This window comes from Crocodylus siamensis, chromosome 4, assembly GCF_052110815.1.
Source record: "Crocodylus siamensis isolate JL-2025a chromosome 4, ASM5211081v1, whole genome shotgun sequence".
NCBI classification, from domain to species: domain Eukaryota; kingdom Metazoa; phylum Chordata; order Crocodylia; family Crocodylidae; genus Crocodylus; species Crocodylus siamensis.
Window position 1 is genome coordinate 48306819 of NC_143398.1, and position 21470 is coordinate 48328288.

Here is a 21470-nt window from a genome sequence, read left to right on the forward strand (position 1 = left end):
TGATTCATGTTGGGATTACCTCCCTTTGGGCTTGCAGGATTGTCTCCTTAAGGAGCGACCACTCTTCTTGGACACCTGGCTCCCCTCCCCTCTGGGATCTAAGTTCTTCCCTTACTCATTGAAGTCTGCCCTCCTGAAATCTAGGGCTGCTGCCTTGCTGTAGGCCTTTGCCACCTTGCACTGGATGGTGAATTCCAGCAGGCGATGATTGCTGTCACTCAGGTGGTTGAGCCTGAGCCCCCTCACCAGGTTGTCACCAGTGGCCAGCACCAGGTCCAACAAGGTATCTCCCCTGGTGGGGCTGTGGACCTCCTGGGTTAGATGAAGGTCCTTCATTCTGGCTAGGAACCTACATGAGCAGTCAGACCTGGCTGACTGCTCTTCCCAGAAGAAGTCTGGAAAGTTCAGGTCACCCATGATGACCATGTCCTTTGACCTAACTACCTCCGTGAGCTGACTTATGAATTCCTGGTCTAGCTCTTCCTCTTGGTTGGGTGGTCTGTAGTAGACCCCCACCATTAAGTCTCTTTTCCCTCGACTGCCTCGTATTCTAACCCAGAGCACTTCAGTGTGCCCCTCCTCTAATTCTTTGCTAATTGACAAGGATGTGTATTCCTCCTTAATGTAGAGCGCCATGCTGCCACCTTTCCTCCCTGTCCTATCCCTTCTGTACAGCCTATAGCCCTTGATATTCACCACCCAGTCATGCGTTGGGTCCCACCACATTTCAGAGAGCCCCACTATGTCTGGGTTGGTGTCAGCTAGCAGGAGGGTAAGTTCCCCCTGCTTGTTTCCCATACTATGAGTGTTTGTGTAGAGGCATTTGAGGCCTCCTGAGGATGTGTGCACTGGCCCCCTACTTTCAGCATTACCCTGGCCCCTGTTGCTTACCTGCGTATATGTTCCACTTGTTGGTCTAGGCTGGGCTGTACTTGTGGGTGTTGCTTAGTTTGGCAGTCCAAGGCTTCCTCCGCCCTCATCTTCCCCTTCCCTCAACGAGCCTAGTTTAAAGCCCACTGGAGGAGATCCACCAACGTAGACGAAAACACACGCTTACCTTTAGGGGAAAGGTGGAGCACATCACATCTGAGCATGTCTCTTGTCGTGATATGCGGGTCGTTGTTGAGGAAACCAAAGCCCGCCTCGAGACACCATTCCTGAAGTTACCAGTTGGTCTCTGCGATGCACGTTGCATTCCGTCTTCCACGTCCGCTCACTGGTAGGCAAAAGAGAAAACCACCTGCGCTCCTATCTCCTTCAGCATGCCCCCCAGACCGTGGTAGTTCACCATCAGGTGATCAGGGTTTCTCCTGGCCGCATCATTAGTACCCACGTGGATTAGGACCATGGGGTAGTAATCGGTGGGCTGGATCATGGCCTGGATCATCCCCTTCACATCCTGAATCTTTGCTCCAGGTAGGCAGTAGACCTTGTGCGTTGAGGAGTCCTGACAACAGATGGGGGCCTCGGTACCTCTCAGGATGGAATCGCTTATGACGATCACTCAACGCTTTTTCCTCCAGGACTGCTTAGCTCCTTCAGCCTGCTCGGATTGTGGAGAGTGTGGAGTTGCCTCCTCTTTGGTTGCCTTGTCTCCTTCCTTCTCCTCCAGAGTTGCCAGGGCCTCGTACCTGTTCTCCAGCTGGACTGGAGGAACTGGTACTGCTGTGTTACGAGCAGTCCTGGTTCTGGAGGTGACCGTCTGCCACTCTGCAGTGGAGGGCACTTCCCGAGGTGCTTCTTCCTTGGGTGTGTGGCCCTGCAGGGGAAGGAAATAGCTATCAATTTCATCCTCCACCTCCCTGATTCCCCTCAGCCTGCTAACCTTTTCCTGGAGGTCCCTCACCTGCACCTCCAGGGCCATAAGGCAGGTGCCTACAGGGCAGGTGTGGGTGTCCCCAATCCCTGCCCCCCCAGGCCTTGCTGGGCAGGGGCTGGGCTCATGCAGGCCAGCTCCCCTTGGGCTCTGTCTGGGTGGAGGCCTCAGACAAGCCCCCCCCCGGGCAGGGGCCCTGGCAGCACTCCATGTCAACACCATCATTGCTGCTTGTTTATGGCTTAGTGCAGTGCCTTCGCCCTGCCCTAGCAGGAGTCTCCCTCCTGGCCCTTCCTGCTTGCCCGCCGGCACGAACGCTGATGCAAACACTGGCGTGCTCTTAGAAAACGCTCCTGTTTGTGTGCTCTGTTCGTACAGCGCGTCTTGGGAGTGCGGCTCCTGGTTCTTAATGGCTGTAGATTTTCATTCCTTAGATGTAGACTGCCTAAGAAAACTCTCTCCTAAATGTATTTGCTTCACACCTATAGTCCAAGTATCATTGTGCCTGAGAGCAAAGCTGTTGAACTTGACCCTCATCCTGGGACTTTGTTTAGATATCTTGGACCCAGGCCATCTTGAAGATGGGCCAAAATCCAATGCTACCTTGAGGCAGGAAAGTAGGAATTGCATGGCTAATATGGCATTTAAGTTACTTGTGCAGATTTCGGGTCCTGCTGTTCTAAAGACAGTGCATAACTGTGTAAATTACACTAATATAGCAGAAGAGGACAGCCCTCCGTACTTCTAGCCCAGGAGGCTAAGATTAGGACACTTACTCAGAACAATGGTTTTAAGCCACACTCACCCCAAAAGAGTTTACAGCTACAGCTTTTATTTCCTAGCAAAGTGCTTTTCTTTCCACTTGTTGAAGCTGGCTGCTGGGCAGACAAGTGGAGAAGATACTTAGGATTAGAAGGAGAGCAGGCAAAAAGCAGACCTGCTTCTGTGGGTCAGTGAGCTGGCCACTGCCTTTTAAGGGATCTGGCTCTTGCTTCTGTGCCCATTTCCAGGTGTCCATTTTCTTTATGTCCATTAAAACAAAAATGCAGAAACATCTTCACTAAAGTTTGCTGTGTAAATGCTGCTTACCTGACTAAAAAGGAGTTGGATTTGGACAAGGAGTTATAGACTTGACTAACACTCCAATATGGGGAGTCAGTGCAAAGGACAGGTTTGGTGTGCTGATGGCAGCATATATTGCTAGGTTAACACACTCAGAATTTCCCATTGCCTCTGTTCTGGTGGCATCCTGACTCCTGTTATTTCTTCATAATGCAAGTCTTTCTTTTTTACTGGGACTTATTCCCAGCTTGTGTTTCTGCATATGGCTTTTTGAATTTGGCAAAGCTAAGCAGATATAGTTTTAAAATGGTCAGTTTGGAATTGGCCCCTGATTTATTGTCTTTCGCTTTACCAGCTTGTAAACACGTTTCCTTCTAGTTTTGCCTTTCTTGTTGCTACGGAGATGGCACATATGAACACTATGTAGAATGCTTGTAATACACAGTTTGGGCATCCTGTAACAGAAGATCTATATATCATAGGTCATGAGTAAAGAAAAACCTGCTTATGGTGGCTAGCTAGTGGTCTAAGTAAAAGTAGATACAATCAGACAGCTTGGTCTGTGAGGTGTTGTATCTAAGGTAGGTCAGTACATCCCTTTAAAGGCAGGTATAAACTATCACTGGAAAGTCTTTTAACCTCTATGGTAGATACCTTATAAAAGTACTGCAGCTCATCCAAATCCTATCATGTACCTAGAAAACTAGAAAAATGGGCTGGGAAGTAGGGCTGGGTGCACTGACTTGAAGTGGCAAAAGGATGAGAAGCCCATTCATAGCAATGTTTTGCTAACAAGCATACCTGAATGGTCAGAGAAAGGGAGTTGTTTTAAAGGTTATAAGCTATTCACTTTTTTCTTCATTTTTCTTCTGTAACTAAACCAAAACTAAATTGAGATGCCTTATCAGGATAATTTTATTGGACTGGTAAATCTAGGAACATTAAGCAAGTAGTCTCTGTTGATTTAATATAATTTTTTTAATTTATCTTGTTTTAAGAAAACTATTGTACGGGTAAGTTGATGCAGTCTACCTTCAAAGTAAAGACAACCATGTAATCTCTAATGCAGTGTTTCTCAACCTTTTTAGATTCAAGGCACCCCTAGAAACTGCCAGCTCTTAGTTTTCACTTGTTTTTTGACTAGAGAAAAGAATAGAATGAGTAATTTTTCTGTTGCAAAAAACACTGAAAGGCCATGATGTCTCAGAATGGTTTAAGCACTATGAAGTCCTATTTGAAATCTCCAGGTTTATCTTGTGAGTCATGCTTACACACCTAACAGGGCTAACATTGTGTGGCACACCGCAGCACCCTTGAAAGGATCTCAAGGCACCCCAGGATGCCATGGCTCCGTGGTTGAGAATTACTGCCTTAATGAGAGGTGGTGATGCAAAGGCTGAAGAATCATCTGGAATGTCTTTACTCAGCCTTAATCAGGATGATTAAAGGGGTCCTCTTCATGTGATTCTTGTTGCTGTCAGGTTATAGCAGGTGAACACAAAGGGAAAAGGAGGATTTATCAGAAGTCAAAATTTGCCCAAGCTTCTGGGAATCCTGAGTAAATGTGTACAACAGGGTTAGGCTCTTCATGCTCCCCTGGAAATGAGCAGCAAAATTCTACAGATCTCAGTGGCAGCAGGTTTGAGTCCCATACAGAAGGATTTGGGGAATAAAACATTAATTTCACAATATGAGCCTGATTTCATTCCTAAGGTTGGGTTCTACAATGAGAGTGGGTTCTACAATCAGCTGTTCTGAGGACCAGAGATGGTCCTTGCTTTCATAGATTTGATAGACATTAGGGCTGGAAGGGACCTCGGGAGATCATCGAGTCCAAGAAAGTTCATTGGAAAGGGGTGAAATGTAGACATCAAAGCAACATGGGGTTTTCATGTGCTTTCATTTGAGGGAAGAAATATTCTTTGGACAGGACCACTCATTTATAACTAATTCAGACGTTTCATATAGATTTTTTTCCCAAGAATGTTTCATAATGAAAGTAGAAAATGTTTCTTTTTAACAGTTGAAAGAAGAAGAAGGTATAATATTAATTACCGAATCAAGGAGCTTGGCACGCTTATTCCAAAGTCCAATGATCCGTGAGTTCAACAATCATTTCTATAACAATGTTTATACTTTAAATACAGGGGGAAAGGTCTGAAAACATGCCATGAGAGTGGGTCATATGATGCAGAATCTTGCATCTTCTACATCACTTATTTAAATCCAGTTTAGCAGGTCTGGTAGACATCAAAAGTTATTAAACCACTGTCAGCTTTTTGGAGGCTATTTTGAGAGGACTGTGTTTTAGCAGTCCACTTCTTCAGAGAGAGGTCTCCACACTGAGGGGAAGAAATGTTTTGGGGAATAACTGCTGTGCTTGTTTGTAGTCTCACTAGATTATAAAGGTAGAATGATCGTAGGGAAAGAAATATCCTCTCATTCTCAGAGACGGTCCCTCTGGTGGGATAAGACAACATGTACACTGCTGTTACCTTCCCTTCATACTGAAGTTGTTAGCTAGATGCATTTCACAAAACCCACATTCACTGAAAAAAAAATCAAAAAGTAAAGGTGGAAATGAAAGACCTTTAATGTTTTATAAAAAATAAAAATTGCTATATTTTATAGTGATATATTTATTTACTGTAACTAAGAATTTATATTGCCTGAACTCTACTTCTTTTGTATAATGTTAATATTTGTCATCAGTAGGGGAAAAAAGACCAGTCTATAAGACAGTCTCTTTCAGGATTAGTGGTAACAGTGTTATTTAATGCCTGGACTTTAGCTTTGGATTTCTCATGCCACTCAAAAAGCCTAAAGAGCATGACTGAGACTTGGATAAAACTGGTTATACAAATATTGTGGTTTTCATTTGCATGTCAATGGAAGCCTGCATGATGCTCTGAATAAAAATATCTATTGACACTTCAGCCTTTCTTCCTGAGGGCTAAGAAAATTTTGATTACATTCAGGATTTCTATAAGACTATAAAGCTGTGTGAGACTTACATGAGTACAAGCTTGGCATAACAAGCCACTTTGATAGAAATCACCAGTGAGAAAAGTAACACATCTTAGTTGCCTCTACAGACTGACATTTTTACAGATTCAGCTTTTTCTATAGCATCAACCCAACATTAATTAAATGGGCATGCTACTATAGATGTTACCAATACAAGGTTTGGTTGAACCAGTTCAGTTAATATAAGGACCTCCAAAACTCCTAAATAATATTTTGTTCACTGCTGACATCCTTAGTAGAGAGGCAAGGATTTTTTGGGTTGATATCTTTTATTGGATCAAATGCATAGTTGGGATAAAGTTAGACAAGCTTTCAAATGCAAGAAGGTTAGAACAAGAATGATCTGAAGAAGAATGTTTGTCTACCTTTCTCCCAACTATGTAGTTGGTTCAATAAAAGATATCACCCCAAAAAATCCTTGCCTCTCACAGTTTCTGGACCATCAGGGATACAACATCACTCCATATCCTTCATAAGCATATTGGGTCTAACAGCATTTTAATCATAGTGTCATACCTGTCTAAGAATTGTGAGGAAAGATTACTCAAAGAAACATGGATGGCAGTGTTGGTTTGTATCTATGAAGTAGTAATTACACTGCAGTTAGAAATAGGAATGACTTACAAATTCCAGAGAAAGGTCCTCATTCCCTGAAAGTGTGGAGGGGTGCTGGAATTGAATTCTTTTGTTTGGGCTCACTTCTAGATTTCACATAATTGAATATATGAACAAATTGTACTGATCTGTTAAAGTGTTGCTTTATGAAAAGGTTTTCGGCAATGATCATGAAGAGGTCATATTTTTTCTTTTCTTATTCTGTCAGCATGACAAGCTTGGTGTGACAGTCACACAAGCTCGTACTTTCAAAAGTGATCAGTGAATTTGGATGCCTCTGTTTTTTCAGATGTCCTATTTGATACCTTTTAAGGGGCCTTATTTTCAGAGGGCATGTTATCACAGTCTTCATTTGGTATCCAAAATGTGGCATCCAAATTCAGTAGTCATTTTTGAAAAGGTAGGTTCCAGTCCAATTTTACTTATGCTTGGTCAGATAAAAAGGATCAAAGGATTAATGCACATGAGGTTTTATTTTTGGTTGTAAATAAAAATTAATCTAATAGGTTCAGTGCATCTGAATAATTATTTACTCCATGGCATTGTCCTTCACTTTCACTACCTCCAAGTGTTCCCATACTCTCTCTCTCTCTCTCTCTGTCTCTCTCTCTCTATATATATTATAGATAGCTAGATATAAATATATATTTCTCACTGTTCTTGTTTTCTTTCTTATGCTCCTAGGTTGCTCTTCCTCTTTATGTAAAAAGATATTTATTATCTCCTAAAGACTTTCTCTATATTGTCATGTATCATCCCTCCATGCCATTTTCTCAAATGCACCATTTACACCTCATTTATTAATTTAAAAAATGCTTTTGAAACTAGTGATGCAACTGCAAAGAGAATGGTATGATTGTATCTTACTCTTATTTTGTTACTTATTTGCATTCAGCTGAGATTCAGTTTCTGAATGTTTCTGCTAAAACCTCTTTACTTCTTTTTTATTTAATTTTGTAATTTGGGTTATAGATTATGTGAGTTAAAGGGATGAGGATTCTAAATTCACTTTATCAGGGGAAGGAGTTGGTGGTAGGAATCTTGGCTCAATTAAATTGCAAAGCACTTTTTAGTTTAATTTTCAGTAAATACATAGTTAAGTGTTAGGTGCTTTAGAAATGTAAAACCATAAATAGATGGTCAAATATTTTAAAAATCAAAAGAAGAAACCCAAATACCATTTGGTATTTTGTTGAAACTCAAAACTAGTTTATTTAAATATATGTATTTCCAGGTTGAGCTGAATAAACCAGGCTCCAAGTTGTGCTGGAATTTGAACACCTTTCCCATGATATGTCTAGACAGATTGGAATTACCAGAAATGACAAGAGAAAAGCCTTTCATCTGAGAATTCCAACCTAATATTGTAGATATGAGAAGTTCAGAGATTCCCTAAGCCTTCAGGGAAGAATAAATGGATTGCTGTCACCTTCTCTATGCATTCAATGTCTCTCTGTTGCCTGCTGTATTTTGAATTGTTGTGTGTCTGTGGAAAGCCTTGATAGACTCAGTTCTTCTGGCTTTCTGCATCAATTATTAAATGTTATGTAAATAGCGGTCCATTTATAATGATGATATAAAAGCAGATTTGCTTTGAGTGAGCTGCACTGAATAGCACTTACTCATACAAGTTGTCTGATACAAATCAACAAAGAGGTTCAGAATTGAACCCTTCAAATGCTTCTGCATATTTTTGACTAATTTCTTTTGAGGAACTGGAAATGTACATAAATATATTCTGATTTGAATAGATTTGTTTGTTGTTGCTTTGCCCAAGTTATGATTGATAAAAACAACATTCAGCCTAAAACTTGCTCACAAACTGAGTTCATCATTACTTTGTATTAAAAATATACGATGGGACATGTTTGTTTCATGAGGTTGGCTCTTCAGCCCCATTGAGCTGCTGATACTGTGTTGACTTCAGTAGAACTACTATGATTTAGACCAGCTAAAAATGAGCTGGCCAATGGCTTTGTTTTTTATTCCTGAATAGACATGAATGGTTTGGGAGAGTGTATAATGAAGTTACTGGGCATTTGTTGTTTTCAGTTGAAGTTGGAAATGGCTAATGTAGTAAGACTGAGGCTGCTTACCAATGTGAACCCCTCCTCCCCCAAATGGTGCTTTAAGCTTGGTGCACCCTCGCAGCAAGCACAGTGCATCCCCAGAAGAGGCATCACATTAACTGGACCCAACTTGCCCAACATCTGTATATATTGGGAGTTTCAGTGGGGCTTTTCAGCACTTTTATCTAATAGTGATTGAATCAGCTTTAGATAAAATTGCCAAAAATCCCTGCTGAAATGCCAGATCTATATACACACTGTGGAGCCGGGTTGAACTAATGCATTGCCTCTTCTAATAAAGCGCTGTTTTTTGGGTTTTTTTTTTCCACTTCTGTCATCACCCTGAGTGATTTCTAAGACATTGTATATCTGTTGTTTTTTCTTTTAAAGTTGAATCAGGCCTTTCTGAGACACTGCAGTTATTTAAATTAGCCCGTAATAACAGTAACAATTGTTATAACATATTCATTATACTAATTTAAGGACAAATTATTATTATTATAGTAGCATCCAGGTGCCCTGATCAGGACTTAAGTTTCACTATGTTGAATAGCGTACTGACACACACAAGGAATTTACAGTTAGAAGCCCAATCTTGAAAACATTTAGAATTGAGCTCAATTGAAGAGTTATTCACATGTGTAGGTATTAATGTGATAAGATAAAAATTAAAGTGATGAATACTAGAAAGGAAATGGAGGATCAAGAGTGAAGAATAATAACTCAGCAGTTCTACATGCTAGCTAGATATACAATTTGCTATTTCCAAATATTTTTAAATATAACTTATTTTTTAAATATTATTTTTAAATGTTTTATTAAAAAATAAAATCATCAATACCTACTGCTCATTCCCAAATGAGTTTGTAGGGCTGATAGCTAGAGAGTCGTAATTTTATCTGTAACTGAAGTATGGCTGACATGGAAATGATTATGGAGCAATAAAGATGAATTTTGCAATGCCATTTTAGTTATTTTTCACATATCTGCATCTTAATTTAGAATTTCAGATTTATCATAGAAAAAATTGAAAAACAAGAATTGAATTAAAAAATTCCCATGACAATTTTTATCTTTCAGTTACCATAAATAAATAAAAGGATGATGTATAAGACCCATAATATTCTCATACAGTATCCTTTTTTAATAACTTTTTTGTTAGGCATGCCACAGATTGGCTCCCTGCCCTCCCCAAGTGCCACTCCAGTCACTTTCCCTTACTTGATCTGCTGCCCAGTTTACTGCTCCCTGCCCAAGACGCTGCTCTGCTTTTTGTTTCCTGCCCTATGCTTCTTGCCTGATTTAATGCTCTGCTTTTTGCTCCCTGGCCCATCTACTAGGGCTGTGCGAAATTTTGCCAAGTATTTTGTTTGAAAGCTGTTTTGATGAGTTTCAAGCTCGAAGCAGCAAAATAGAAATGAAACAAAAAGCTTCAAAACAACTTCAAAATGAAATGAGGGCAATCAAAACATTTCAGGTTTTGAAGCAGCTCAGTGGTGGGGAGAGCCAGGACTGCACTCTGAGCGGCTCTGCAGCCCCCTGAGCTCAGCCGGGTGGCCGGACGTGGAGCACAGCCCTGGCTCTGCCCACTTCCCACCGCTGGGCTGCGCTCCAAGTGGCTCTGCAGCCCCATGGAGCATAGCCTGGTGGCAGGAGGCAGGCAGAGCCAGGGTTGTGCTCTGGCTCCACCAGCCCTATGGAGTGCAGCCTGGTGGTGGGTCCCAAGTTGTAGGGGTAGTCTCCTGTCATCCAGCCCAGATCCAGAGGCCTGCACCCCCAGGAGTCTGGCACAGCCCTGCAGCCCTCCCAGGAGTGTGGGCCCCTGGATCTGTGTGCTGGATGACAGGAGGCTGCTACTGCCAGCAAGTGTGACAAGTTTTGCTTTTTTGCAGTTTGAGGTGCAGTTTCCCAGAAACCTCTATACCCATCTCCTTGACACTCTGCAGGCTTCATGCCCTCAGAAGAGGCTACCATCCCTGCAATTTTCATCAGAGTCAGGCAAGAAATAACAAAGTTGTAGGTATTTTCATGATTTCCCATTATAGCCTATGGGCTAAACATCAAAACGCATCAAAAACAGTGAAACGGTTTCGATGAAATGAAAAGATGAAATTGAAATACCGTCCCTTCAAAATGGATGTTGAAACAAAACAGGGGTGTTTCACATAGCCCTGCTATCTACCACTGTGTTGCTTGTCTCCTTCCCAGTCTGCCACCTGCTACACACAGGGGCACATACTGCAGGTTAGCCACTTTAAGGATATACTGTTGATAAGCACGTTTCCCCACACTGTTCTGCCAACTGGGCACTATTTTGATGGATTATGTTCCTGCCCTTCCAATAGTGGATACCCTAGACAGAGACAGTATTCTGATGTGGCTTTTCTATGCTCCATTTTGTTACCATGGGTAAAGATGCTGAAGAAAACCAGCGCAAGGAAAACCACTTTCATATAGAGCCAGCACAGAGGCTTTTTTATTACCTGCCTGTCTGCCAGGATAAAAGAGTATGGATGGAGCTCAGCTTAAACCAGATTAATGCATTGCTGTTTCATGCCTTCCACTGAATCTGTCCTAGTGTATTTAAGGCTGTGTCCCCTTCAGGCTCTGGAAAATTTAGCTATAAGGAGAGTAGATTTGTACCTTATAGAGTAACTAAATTAGATATATATAGCTCACACTTCATCTCAGTAAGTTGGAGCTCACTTCATCAGATGCTGTGAAAGGACTTGCATATACCAATGTATAAAACATAAAGAATGATTTGAATACAAAGGTAGAAGGGCAGGGGAAGATGGGAGAGAGGGAAGAAGGGCAAGGAGCAGTGCTGGGAGAGGTGAAAGCAAGCAATAAACCCATAGTAACAAGGGAGTCACAAAAATTAATCTAGGTACTGGAATAAGAATCCATAGTCCGTGTATAAACCATACTTAACACAATCCAGCCTGTGGATGATTTCTTGTTTCACAATTCCCCATTCAAATCAGTTTTTAAAGGTTTGCTGCCTGAGAACAACAAGCCTGAGGTCGGCAATGGAGTGTTGGGGGAGGGACTCCGTTAACCCTGGGACAAGAAAAACACTGTAGCAGGTTGATGCAAGGACCAAGTCTGGCTTTGTTGATCTGAGTGGCTACAGTTTTGGAGTTGTATTGTAATTGTGGGAATCCCTGCTCCAGACCCTCAAGATGTGCATGCTGGTTGATGAGATCAGAGCAGATACAGGTGTTATCACCAAGTTTGTCTGTAGATGGATCTAGTGGTGTGTTTAGGACGAAAGCTGGTGGCATGAGGTCAGGTGTAGCAGTTGGCTGGTTTCTGATACAATGTGGTGGCACTGTGGCCATTGCAAACCTTCTCTGTGGTGTTTATGAAATCAATTTGCTGGGTGGAGTATTCCAGAGTTGTGTGATGGGCTGGTGGAACTTATTAAAGTCCTGGTGAAATTTTTCTAGAGATTCCTTCCCTTGTATCTGTACAAGGAAGATGTCATTTATGTACCTGAGGTATGCTGGGGGATGAGATGGCATCCGCAGAGAGAAAATAGACATCAATTTATGTCATAAAAATATTGGCACATTGGGATTTAGTACTCTTATTTAGCAAAACATCCCACCAATGTTGTATAGTGTGGAGGGGGTGTGCATATGCATGCATATACACACATGCTCACAATTGCCAGGTAGGAAGAATTTTGTACTTTCTCTCAGGTATTGAACAATGAACTTGTTGGATAACAAACTTAAGAAACTATCAGTGGTGTAGTTCAGTTCCGAGTTTCCAGAGTTTAAAGGAAAGATTCAGAATTCCTTACTGGAAGAGTATTGCAGGGGCCAGAGGCTTTTTGTCAGGGTTCACAATGGTAGGGGCAATCCCCTCAAATGTGTAAATGTCACGTTACAAGCTATGTAGCATTTATTCCTTAGCACTTGCGAGTCGACTAGATCCATCTCCACTGGAAATCTAAATCCAGCAATTAGGTTCACAGTGAAGATTTATCTTAAAGTAAGAGAAAAATTAGCACCATTATATCAGGAAATTCAAACTGTCCAGCCAGTACCATTATGAGAAGTCGGCAATATTCAGAATATGATAATTAGGGTTATTAATATTATGGGGAGGGAAAAAGCTTGCAAATAACTGATTAGTGGGTTCAAAGTGCAGCCCATAATATATGGTTTATTATTAGATTGAAGGGAAATATTCATTGAAAAAAAATTTTGTCAAAATTTCCGTTTTAATTCATAATGTCTGTGATTAGCTGGAGCACCTGTGATTTTTTTTTTTGCCAGATTTCATACCTATACTCAGTAGTTGTAAATAAATTTGTTCCCTCACCCCATCTAAGCATTTCCAAATTGCCAAATACTGTCTTTGCAACTAATTTTGTAGTGTTGTATTTTTTTTTCAAGCTGAACTAGTTAAGTGTGAGTAATAATATACTTTGCATAGTATTATTCTGTCCTTTAATATGAGGGGGTGACCTTATGTACCTAGGAGGATTGTGGATGTGTTTCCCTGAAGGAGATGTTATAGATATTATCATTTCCTTATCTTTTTCCAAAACTGCCATCAAAATTCACTAAGGCACTTGCAAAATATAGTCACTCACTCTTTTATTTGAGAATGAAGGAAATATTATATTTTACTCACCACAGGTGTGTATGTATGAATAGCATTTTTGAAGGCTTTCCCTAAAATAGTAGAAAAAGTATAATTTCAGTGTTGTTCAGAGTTTGCAGTCTAAACAGCAGTGGGAACTGCTTATTGATTTGTTTTCATAATTTATATTATTTTCACCATACGTAGCAAGTATCCAAGTACAGACCTTTGGTTCAGAATCTAAGAAGTGATCCACCTCCAGATTCCTACAAGCCATAACCAGTCAGTTTTTACACCCATTGCAAGGCTCATGTGAGTCCTTTCCTCTGTTTAAATTTGTATTGACTTTCTGGCCTGGAAGTTAGACCATCCTTATCTATAATGCCGGCTGTATGCTTACCTGTATTACAAAATTTTAAAACTTTTATTAAAAAAAATTGACATCCTTAATAAAACGTTTTCTTGTTTCAAGGCCAGTCATCCAGCAAATGTCCTGGAGTGCATGCTTATTTTAAGCACGTGAATAAGCCCATTGACTTTATGGAATCACTTGTGAATTTAAAATTAAATGTGTGCATCAGGGCTTTGCTAGATCAGGGCCAAGGATTTGTCTCATCCTTGTAAAGGATGTATTTATTTTCAGTTGGGATTTATATCAGTTGTCTACTTAACCCAGTATATGTTTTTTGAGCTGTTGTCAAAGGGTTTGAATGAGTCAGTTTTGTCGTGTTACACAGTGTGATTGCTAAACTGTGATTTGCCACCTCTATCATCAGTGAAGATCAGCATTCAGCACAGACCATTTTTTTTCCCAACAAGCATAAAAGCAACCTCATTAGAAAGTCAGGTAAAGGAGTAGTATATTTGAAATGATCTTTAAAAATTTAGGCTTAAGTCTTCAGTAATGTATATTTCCTAGTTCATTAATGCAGAAATACTGCACATAGATTTTAATCTTAGAGTTAATAATAAAAGCAATTTTCACTAAAAATATAAAAACTGTAATGGTAGAATCATGATATTGCATTTAGCTCTCCCACAAAAAGTCACTTTATTACTTTCTTTTGACACTTATTTTCATTCTGGGATTAATTTTACTATATAAGGGCTTCTTAACTATTCTATTAAAATTTCCATTCAGAAGCAATAATATCTAAGAGTGAATAATAGTCATGTAAATCATTATTTCATATTAATGTAAAAGATTTTGTAAGTTCTTATGAATTCTGCTGACATGCACAATTGTGAAAAGGTTATCTCTACATTCTGCAGTGATATGCGCTGGAACAAAGGAACTATTTTAAAAGCATCAGTGGAGTACATCAAGTGGCTACAAAAAGAACAACAGAGAGCCAGAGAATTAGAACACAGACAGAAGAAATTAGAGCAGGCTAACAGAAGACTTCTACTTCGAATTCAGGTTTGTATAAGACTGTTACTATGAACTACAAAGCTTTCTCAATACTTATCCCTCATCCAATTTTATTCACCGACATAATTTCCAAAATGCCATTTACTAAAAGTGCATTGGCCTTGTGACAAAGGTACAATTTTTCATATAAAAATAGAAACAGATTTGTTAAATTGTGTGTTTTTTGTGTTTTTTTCATTGACTTTTAAGAAATTCCTTTAATCATTAGGATTTACATAAGGTAATGTGTAGAGAAAGACCAATAAAGTATTTGAAAGAACATTGCCGCCTTATATACTGTCCACATTATTCTAGAGAAAAAAATTAAAAATAAAGAAAGGAAAAACATTCCCTAAAACAATATTGGACACTAAATCCTCTCCCGTATTTTCTTTTCCCCTTTGTAAAAATTCCACGGCATTGCATTGCCTTGGGGTACGTTGTGCCATGTTATATTAAGTCACACATCATCTGCTCATGTGACATGAAGTATCAGAATATGGCCTTCCATACCTTGAGATGCCAGATTTAAAGAAATATATGTGCACACACATATATATCATTGGATAAGATACCTGCTATTTCTCCTGATAGGAGTCCTGAATCCTTGTGGATAATTAACGAGTAGAAATGTCTGCAGCATTTTTCTATCACTTTAAAGTGGTTCAGTACTGTAGGTAATAGTATTAGGGGGGCTGTCATATCTCTCATGTTCCCATAGGAGATCTATTTAACAACAGGATGAGAATTAAAAAGAAAACTGGCATGTGTTACTCATTGTTATTATCCTGGATTATACACATATTGCATTTTTAAACATATTGTTAAAATTGAATTAAGAATTATCATTAATGTGTATGCATTCTGTGTAGGCATGCTGTTATCTACTGTGGTTCTAAAGAAATCAGACATTTCTAAATCATTATCTTTTTTTTTTAATGGTAGGAACTAGAAATCCAGGCTCGTGCTCATGGTCTGCCAGTCATGTCTTCACTCGCTGCTGTGGATTTAGCTGCCCAAGTCATAAAGCAACAGACATATCCAGAAAAGAATGTCTTAGACTATTCTCAGCAAATGACTCTGACTCATGGACCAAGTTCTGACATTTGTGATGGATCGATAGCCTTTTCCGATCCACTTTCACACTTCACAGATCTATCTTTTAGTGCTGCTTTAAAAGAAGAACAAAGGTTAGAGGAAATTTTACTCGATGACACAATATCGCCATTTGGAACAGATCCACTCTTGTCTTCCACATCACCTGCTGCATCAAAAGAGAGTAGTCGGAGAAGTAGCTTTAGTACTGATGATGGAGATGATTTGTAGAACTAGATAGGCCCTGATGATATTTTTTTTAATCATTTGCTGGTGCTAAAAATTTGTGTTATGAATTTAAGTTTGATGTTGGTGCTTTAAATAAGAAAACAAAAAACTGTTGTGGTGATGAACTGTTGTGTGGGTAGGGCTTAGCTGAGGCAAACTTCATAGAACAATAGAGCTGTATCTCCTTATCCTGGAACTAACTACAGATCCTTCTTTATTTACCAGAAAGGGTTTTTTCCCCCCATCTTTTCTTCTATTCTCACAGAAGTATTAAAATAGTTCCCACAAAACCATGTCACAAAATTATATTCAAATACACTGTTGAATCTAGTACTCATTTCTCCCAAATTTATTCAAGAATTTTAGTTGTAAGCATGTATTAATTTCTTTTTAAGTGAAAAATAGAAAATTTGAATAAAAGCAATGGCTATGTAACATGAACTGCAATGGGGAAATGTTTGAATGGGATCTACCTACAATAGAGATGTTAAAATCATTATAAAAAGTGGAAGACTAATGCTGCATGAACTGCATGCACTTCTATTTAAAATAAAACCACAAAGTTCATGAAGTTGTTTTTTGAATCCATATTTCAGTTTTTATTGACCTATAGAAAACATCAAACATTCAGTATTTATTATTGTGCATTTTAATGTTACCAAAGAAAACCAGAAATATAATGATAGGGATAAAAAAAGCAATCAAACAAAAACCAAACTTATCGGACAGATACAGATCAGGATTCAGCAATTTAAGAAGAAGTTACTCAATCAACAGAATAAAGTAAGAGTGCATGTGGGCGTGTCTACATGAGACACTATGTCGCCATAGTGACAAGCATGAATCATGATGCTGATGCTACTGCACAGTAGCTCATTGCTACTGCGCAGTAGGGTCAAAATCGACTTGAGCGCCACTGGGACTGCACAATAACAACTTGCTAAAGCAAGTACTAAATGATTGAGCAGTAACAGCTGTGTAGTTGGGCGCATGTGTAGACATGCTCTGTATATACAGGATGCAATGGAGATATTCAGTGTTACAATTAGTAAAAATTAAAACAGCCACTGTTGCTAATAGTAATATCAGTTATTTGTCATGTACCCAAGTGGTGTCCTTCTTTGATGGAGGCTAATCACAAATGAATAATAGGATACTGTATTTTCCAAGAAAACTTTTTCAAGCCATGAAGTGTGCCTTGGTTCCTTTCATGGCATAGTAGGGTTTTTCTAAAGGGATAAGTCCTAACTCTATACCAATATTTTTGATCCAGTTGGATGTGGAGGATGAGATATACTACATTCACTTGCATGCATTTTGGCAGAGAATTTCACTTCAAATTTGCCTCTAGATTCATTATAAAAAAGATAAGTAGTGTCTGGAGCCAAAGGAAATATTCCTGAAGCTGTTGTTCTGATCCATTCCTTTATCATGCTCACATGCTAGTAATGGGCATTCAAAATGTATGGATTTGACTCAGAGCTTAAGCAGTTAGAGGGCAGGCAGAAGACGCATCATCTTCATATGCAGTGAAATTTTGGAGTGTGATATATATTTTTGGTGTAGATTAAGTGCAATCATTTTAATACTAATACATTGGAAAATAAGCTGGCACAAGTTCTTTGCAGTTCTTTTTAAATAAAACAAAAGTATTTGTTTTGGGGGTCTTTGTGAAAGGTAAAATATTCTTAAAAATGAGAATTGTTGTGTTAAGTTTTGCTCTCCCAGAACTTACCTAAAGAAGCATCATGTGAAGTATTGCAGCAAAAGGGGATTCAATCAGGCTGTTATTTGACTTGTGTTTTAAATGCATAGGCCTTTACTTCTCAAGTTGTCTTTATTATTATTATGTAGAAATTATGCAGAGTTGGCAAATAGGACCTTCATAAGTGTTATCCAGGCTGCTGTATAGATGGTTCCACTGAACTACATGATTTATAAGGGTCATAGCACACCCTATCCGTTCTAAATTCTTGTGTTCGGCATTTTTTTTCTTAACTGGAATTTTACCTGCTCATTGGAATTTCACTTGGATTTTCTACTAACTCACTGGGAATTTCACCATGTGGCAAAAACTAATCAATATCTATCTAAAGAAATCATATCAGTTTTTTAGTCTATTTAAAGAGTTCTGTTAGCCTGTATAAATGCACTCATTTAGCCAATAAGCTCTTTGGTACAAAGAAACCACATTCTTGTCATGTACATATACATGTTTAGCCCAACATGCCTTGATGGAGGCTCCCAACTGTGTTGCTACAATATAATTAACAAAAAAATAACTGATGCAGAGGTTTGGGTTTTTTTGTTTGAAATCTTGGAAGTGGGGATGGGAGTCCAAATGAATATTAACCAAAGGTAACTGGATATAGGAAGAAGAGCCATTTTAATTAGAGTTGTTCAGTAAGCTTGGGGCATAACCCACCATTCCAGAGAGTCCACAGGTTACAAAATGAAAGTAAAATCTGAAACATGATACAACAAAAGTAACATTTATGCCCAGGCACCTAATTTAGGATTCACGTTGTCCATTGCATATGAAGAAGGGAGAAGATAGATGGCTAACCAACTGGCATTTGTCCTTGTAGTTTCTATTACATTAGATTTAAATACAACAGCATGGATTTGCTCACAGTGGAGCAAAATGAATTAAATATGAATGTGTTACATGATTTTCCCATTGAATTTGTACATGGAAGATAGACCATACTTTTGGACTGCACTGACTTGTAAAAAAAATCAAATTCAGGATTTTTTTTAAAGTACCATCTTAAAAATATTTCAGTGCACCCATTATTTTTTTTAAAGTTCATTTTCATTCTTCTGACAATTCCCTCAGTATAAAACATCACATTTTTTTTCTGCATGAAAACCCTAGCAGGCTAGCAGTCATTTCTATTGCCACATACTGTCTTGCAGTATCTGTCAGTAAATATGCAGAGAAACTACTCTTCCCAAGCTGCAGTCATTCATAGTAACACTATGTGTATATGTGTGATGGTAATGCTCTTTCAATGCAATTGAATTATGTTTCCAATGGGAAGTTGTCATTTCAGATTGTGATTAGGATTTTCATGAATTAGTTCAATTCAGTGAGAGCTGTTGTGTTACTACTATAGGTGGTTACATAAGGTGAAAAAGATTTCCTCTAACCCGCTGTAAGGGAATGCATCCCTGAGAGAGGATAACATTCACCTGGCTCTTTGGTGTCAGAGGCTATAGTTTCCCAGTATGGTTTGATCTTTTAGTATAAATCTTAATGCTTATGAGAAGGTCAATGGAAGGCTACACAGTTAAGGAAGCTTCAGAAAGGTATTCAGCACATCCATGGCCCTCTATATGTTGGTTTCACTATTCCAAATTTCCTAAAATAGCAAACTCTCCCAACTCAGACTTAGCATGATGCAGTGCTTGTAATCTTGAACACAGAAAAGGGTTTTTATGTATATAGGAACAAATCCTGAAGTCCTAACTCAGGAAAAAAAACTTCTTTCAATGTCAATGAGAGTTTTACAGGAATAAAATCTGTGCTAGGTCTCCAGGGTTTGATGCATTAAAGGTATGTCCAAATTATTTCTAATACAGCTCTGTTTGATGAAGTTTGGTGTACTATGACTAAAGCCCTAAGACGCAAATTTAAAGACTTACATTTCTACTAGTTGGAGGAAAACCATTCCTCCCAGTATATTTAAGGACTTTTTGCCTATTTCTAGTAAAAGTGGTGGTTGTATTCTTACAGTGTACATGAACCAGTGAGCTGATAATTATACAAAAGCAAAGGCAGCTGAAATATTACCATCTTGTTTAATTCATGAAATGGATATAGATACTATACAAAGAAAAGAGATCTAAATTATTTCACTGCCTGTGTGGATACTGTGTAAGAGGCTAAAGTAAGTGCAAACATTTTAACAAACAGGAATGCAGTTGCCTTATAATCTGAAGGACTAAATATAATTCAGTCATTTAATCTTAATAAGAACATTGTTATAATACCTTTTGACTTTAATAGGGCTGTATACATGAATGGAGGATGTAAAATTATTGTAATTTAAAATTATGTTAAGTCTGTTAGATCAGCAAAGGCATTTACATTACTATTATGAGACAGTAGAATATTTTTATGATAATTGCTATTTTTCATTGTTAATCATACAGTATCTGTTTTCTAAGTAAATGTATGTGACAGAATGTATTTTAGTACATACTGTACATGCAGTCTTTATAGAAAATACATTTTGTGTGTGCTGGAACTTTATGTTTATTATATGAATACAATTAAAGAAATTAAAACATCTTTTTTATATGTCCCTTGTGAAACAAAGACCCACTAAGAATGTTACTGCAAGACATTATAATAGCATCACTAAGAACATCTAAGGAAATACTCAATAGACAACACTCTTAACAACTGCTAACCATTTAGTCCATTATGATACATCATGATCCAGTAGCCTCCCATTAATGAAAATAATTGATATATTCTTTAATATGGTCTCCTGCCATCTGCTTATTCCTGCTGCTAAGGCTTTGATTTATGGAAAGTGTTTTCAGAATGTTGCAAAATTGCTAGCAGGCATGATAGTATCAGTTAAATCGCTAAGAAGCTCTACAAAAACCTTTTAATGTACTAGATGTTCCCCAGACAATCTAGGATAAACAGAATATTGTATTTTAAGATGTAAAACATTTTTAAAGCTGATAATTAGGCAACATTTTGGCACTAAAAAGATACCCTTACTAAATGAATTAAGTAAGAATTTGTGTTGAGTATTTTGAATCCCTCATATCAAAAGTGCTCCTGTCTATAGCATGTATTTGGCATTGTATGTATACGAATGATGCAAAAATGATGAAATATTAGTAATATATATTTAGCCATGGTTTTCTAGTATTTCATTTATTTCTTTTAAATTTTGGTTGTCATAGTATTTTCTGCAGTGTTAGATAAGCATTTCATTTTAAATAAATACGTCACCTAGCTTTTTTTGTTTCATTAATCTGTTAATTAAGATATCTCAAATAGTTCAGATATATGATATAGTTGTAATTTTACTTACAAGTCTAATTTCAGGGAAGAGCTAAAGAAGGAAACACTGTTTTTGTACACATTTAGGATTTGATCATGAAAGATGCACAGTGCTGTCTGTGAGGTGCTCGGATCACCTCATTTCCCTACAAAGATATATCTCATCCTCGTGGTTATTCACACCCTCTGATGATGAAACAAACAACATCGGGAAATCAAATCAGAAATTATTAAAAAGGATTGGGAAAAGCACTATGCACTTAACTACTTGATTAAAAATAGTTATATTAGAATAAATGGCAGCTAATCAGGTTTGATGTAAGCATCATTTGTATTGACAACCAATGGGAGATTAAAGCAAAACCTATGAAGTTTTGATACTAATCAGTTGCAGGACCAAAAATCTAATTATAAAGGGGAATACAGTAGTGAAGTATGATAAGGCTTATTGGTTAAATCACTGATACCCATCAAGTTAAATATATTTCAGTTTCATTAATTGGCAACCACAAGACAAGT

The 21470-nt window shown here is 38.4% G+C and overlaps 1 protein-coding gene across 1 annotated transcript in view; it reads left to right on the plus strand.

Moving 5' to 3' along the window:
- TFEC (transcription factor EC) overlaps positions 1–20859 on the plus strand; it is an 87531-nt gene extending 66672 nt beyond the window's left edge. Inside the window, exons 6-8 of the mRNA XM_090042241.1 lie at positions 4902–4977; positions 14461–14608; positions 15545–20859. Coding sequence (XP_089898367.1) covers positions 4902–4977; positions 14461–14608; positions 15545–15925 — 605 coding nt within the window. The 3' untranslated portion in view covers positions 15926–20859. The remainder of the gene's footprint in view (positions 1–4901; positions 4978–14460; positions 14609–15544) is intronic.
- The last annotated feature ends 611 nt before the right edge of the window (positions 20860–21470 follow it).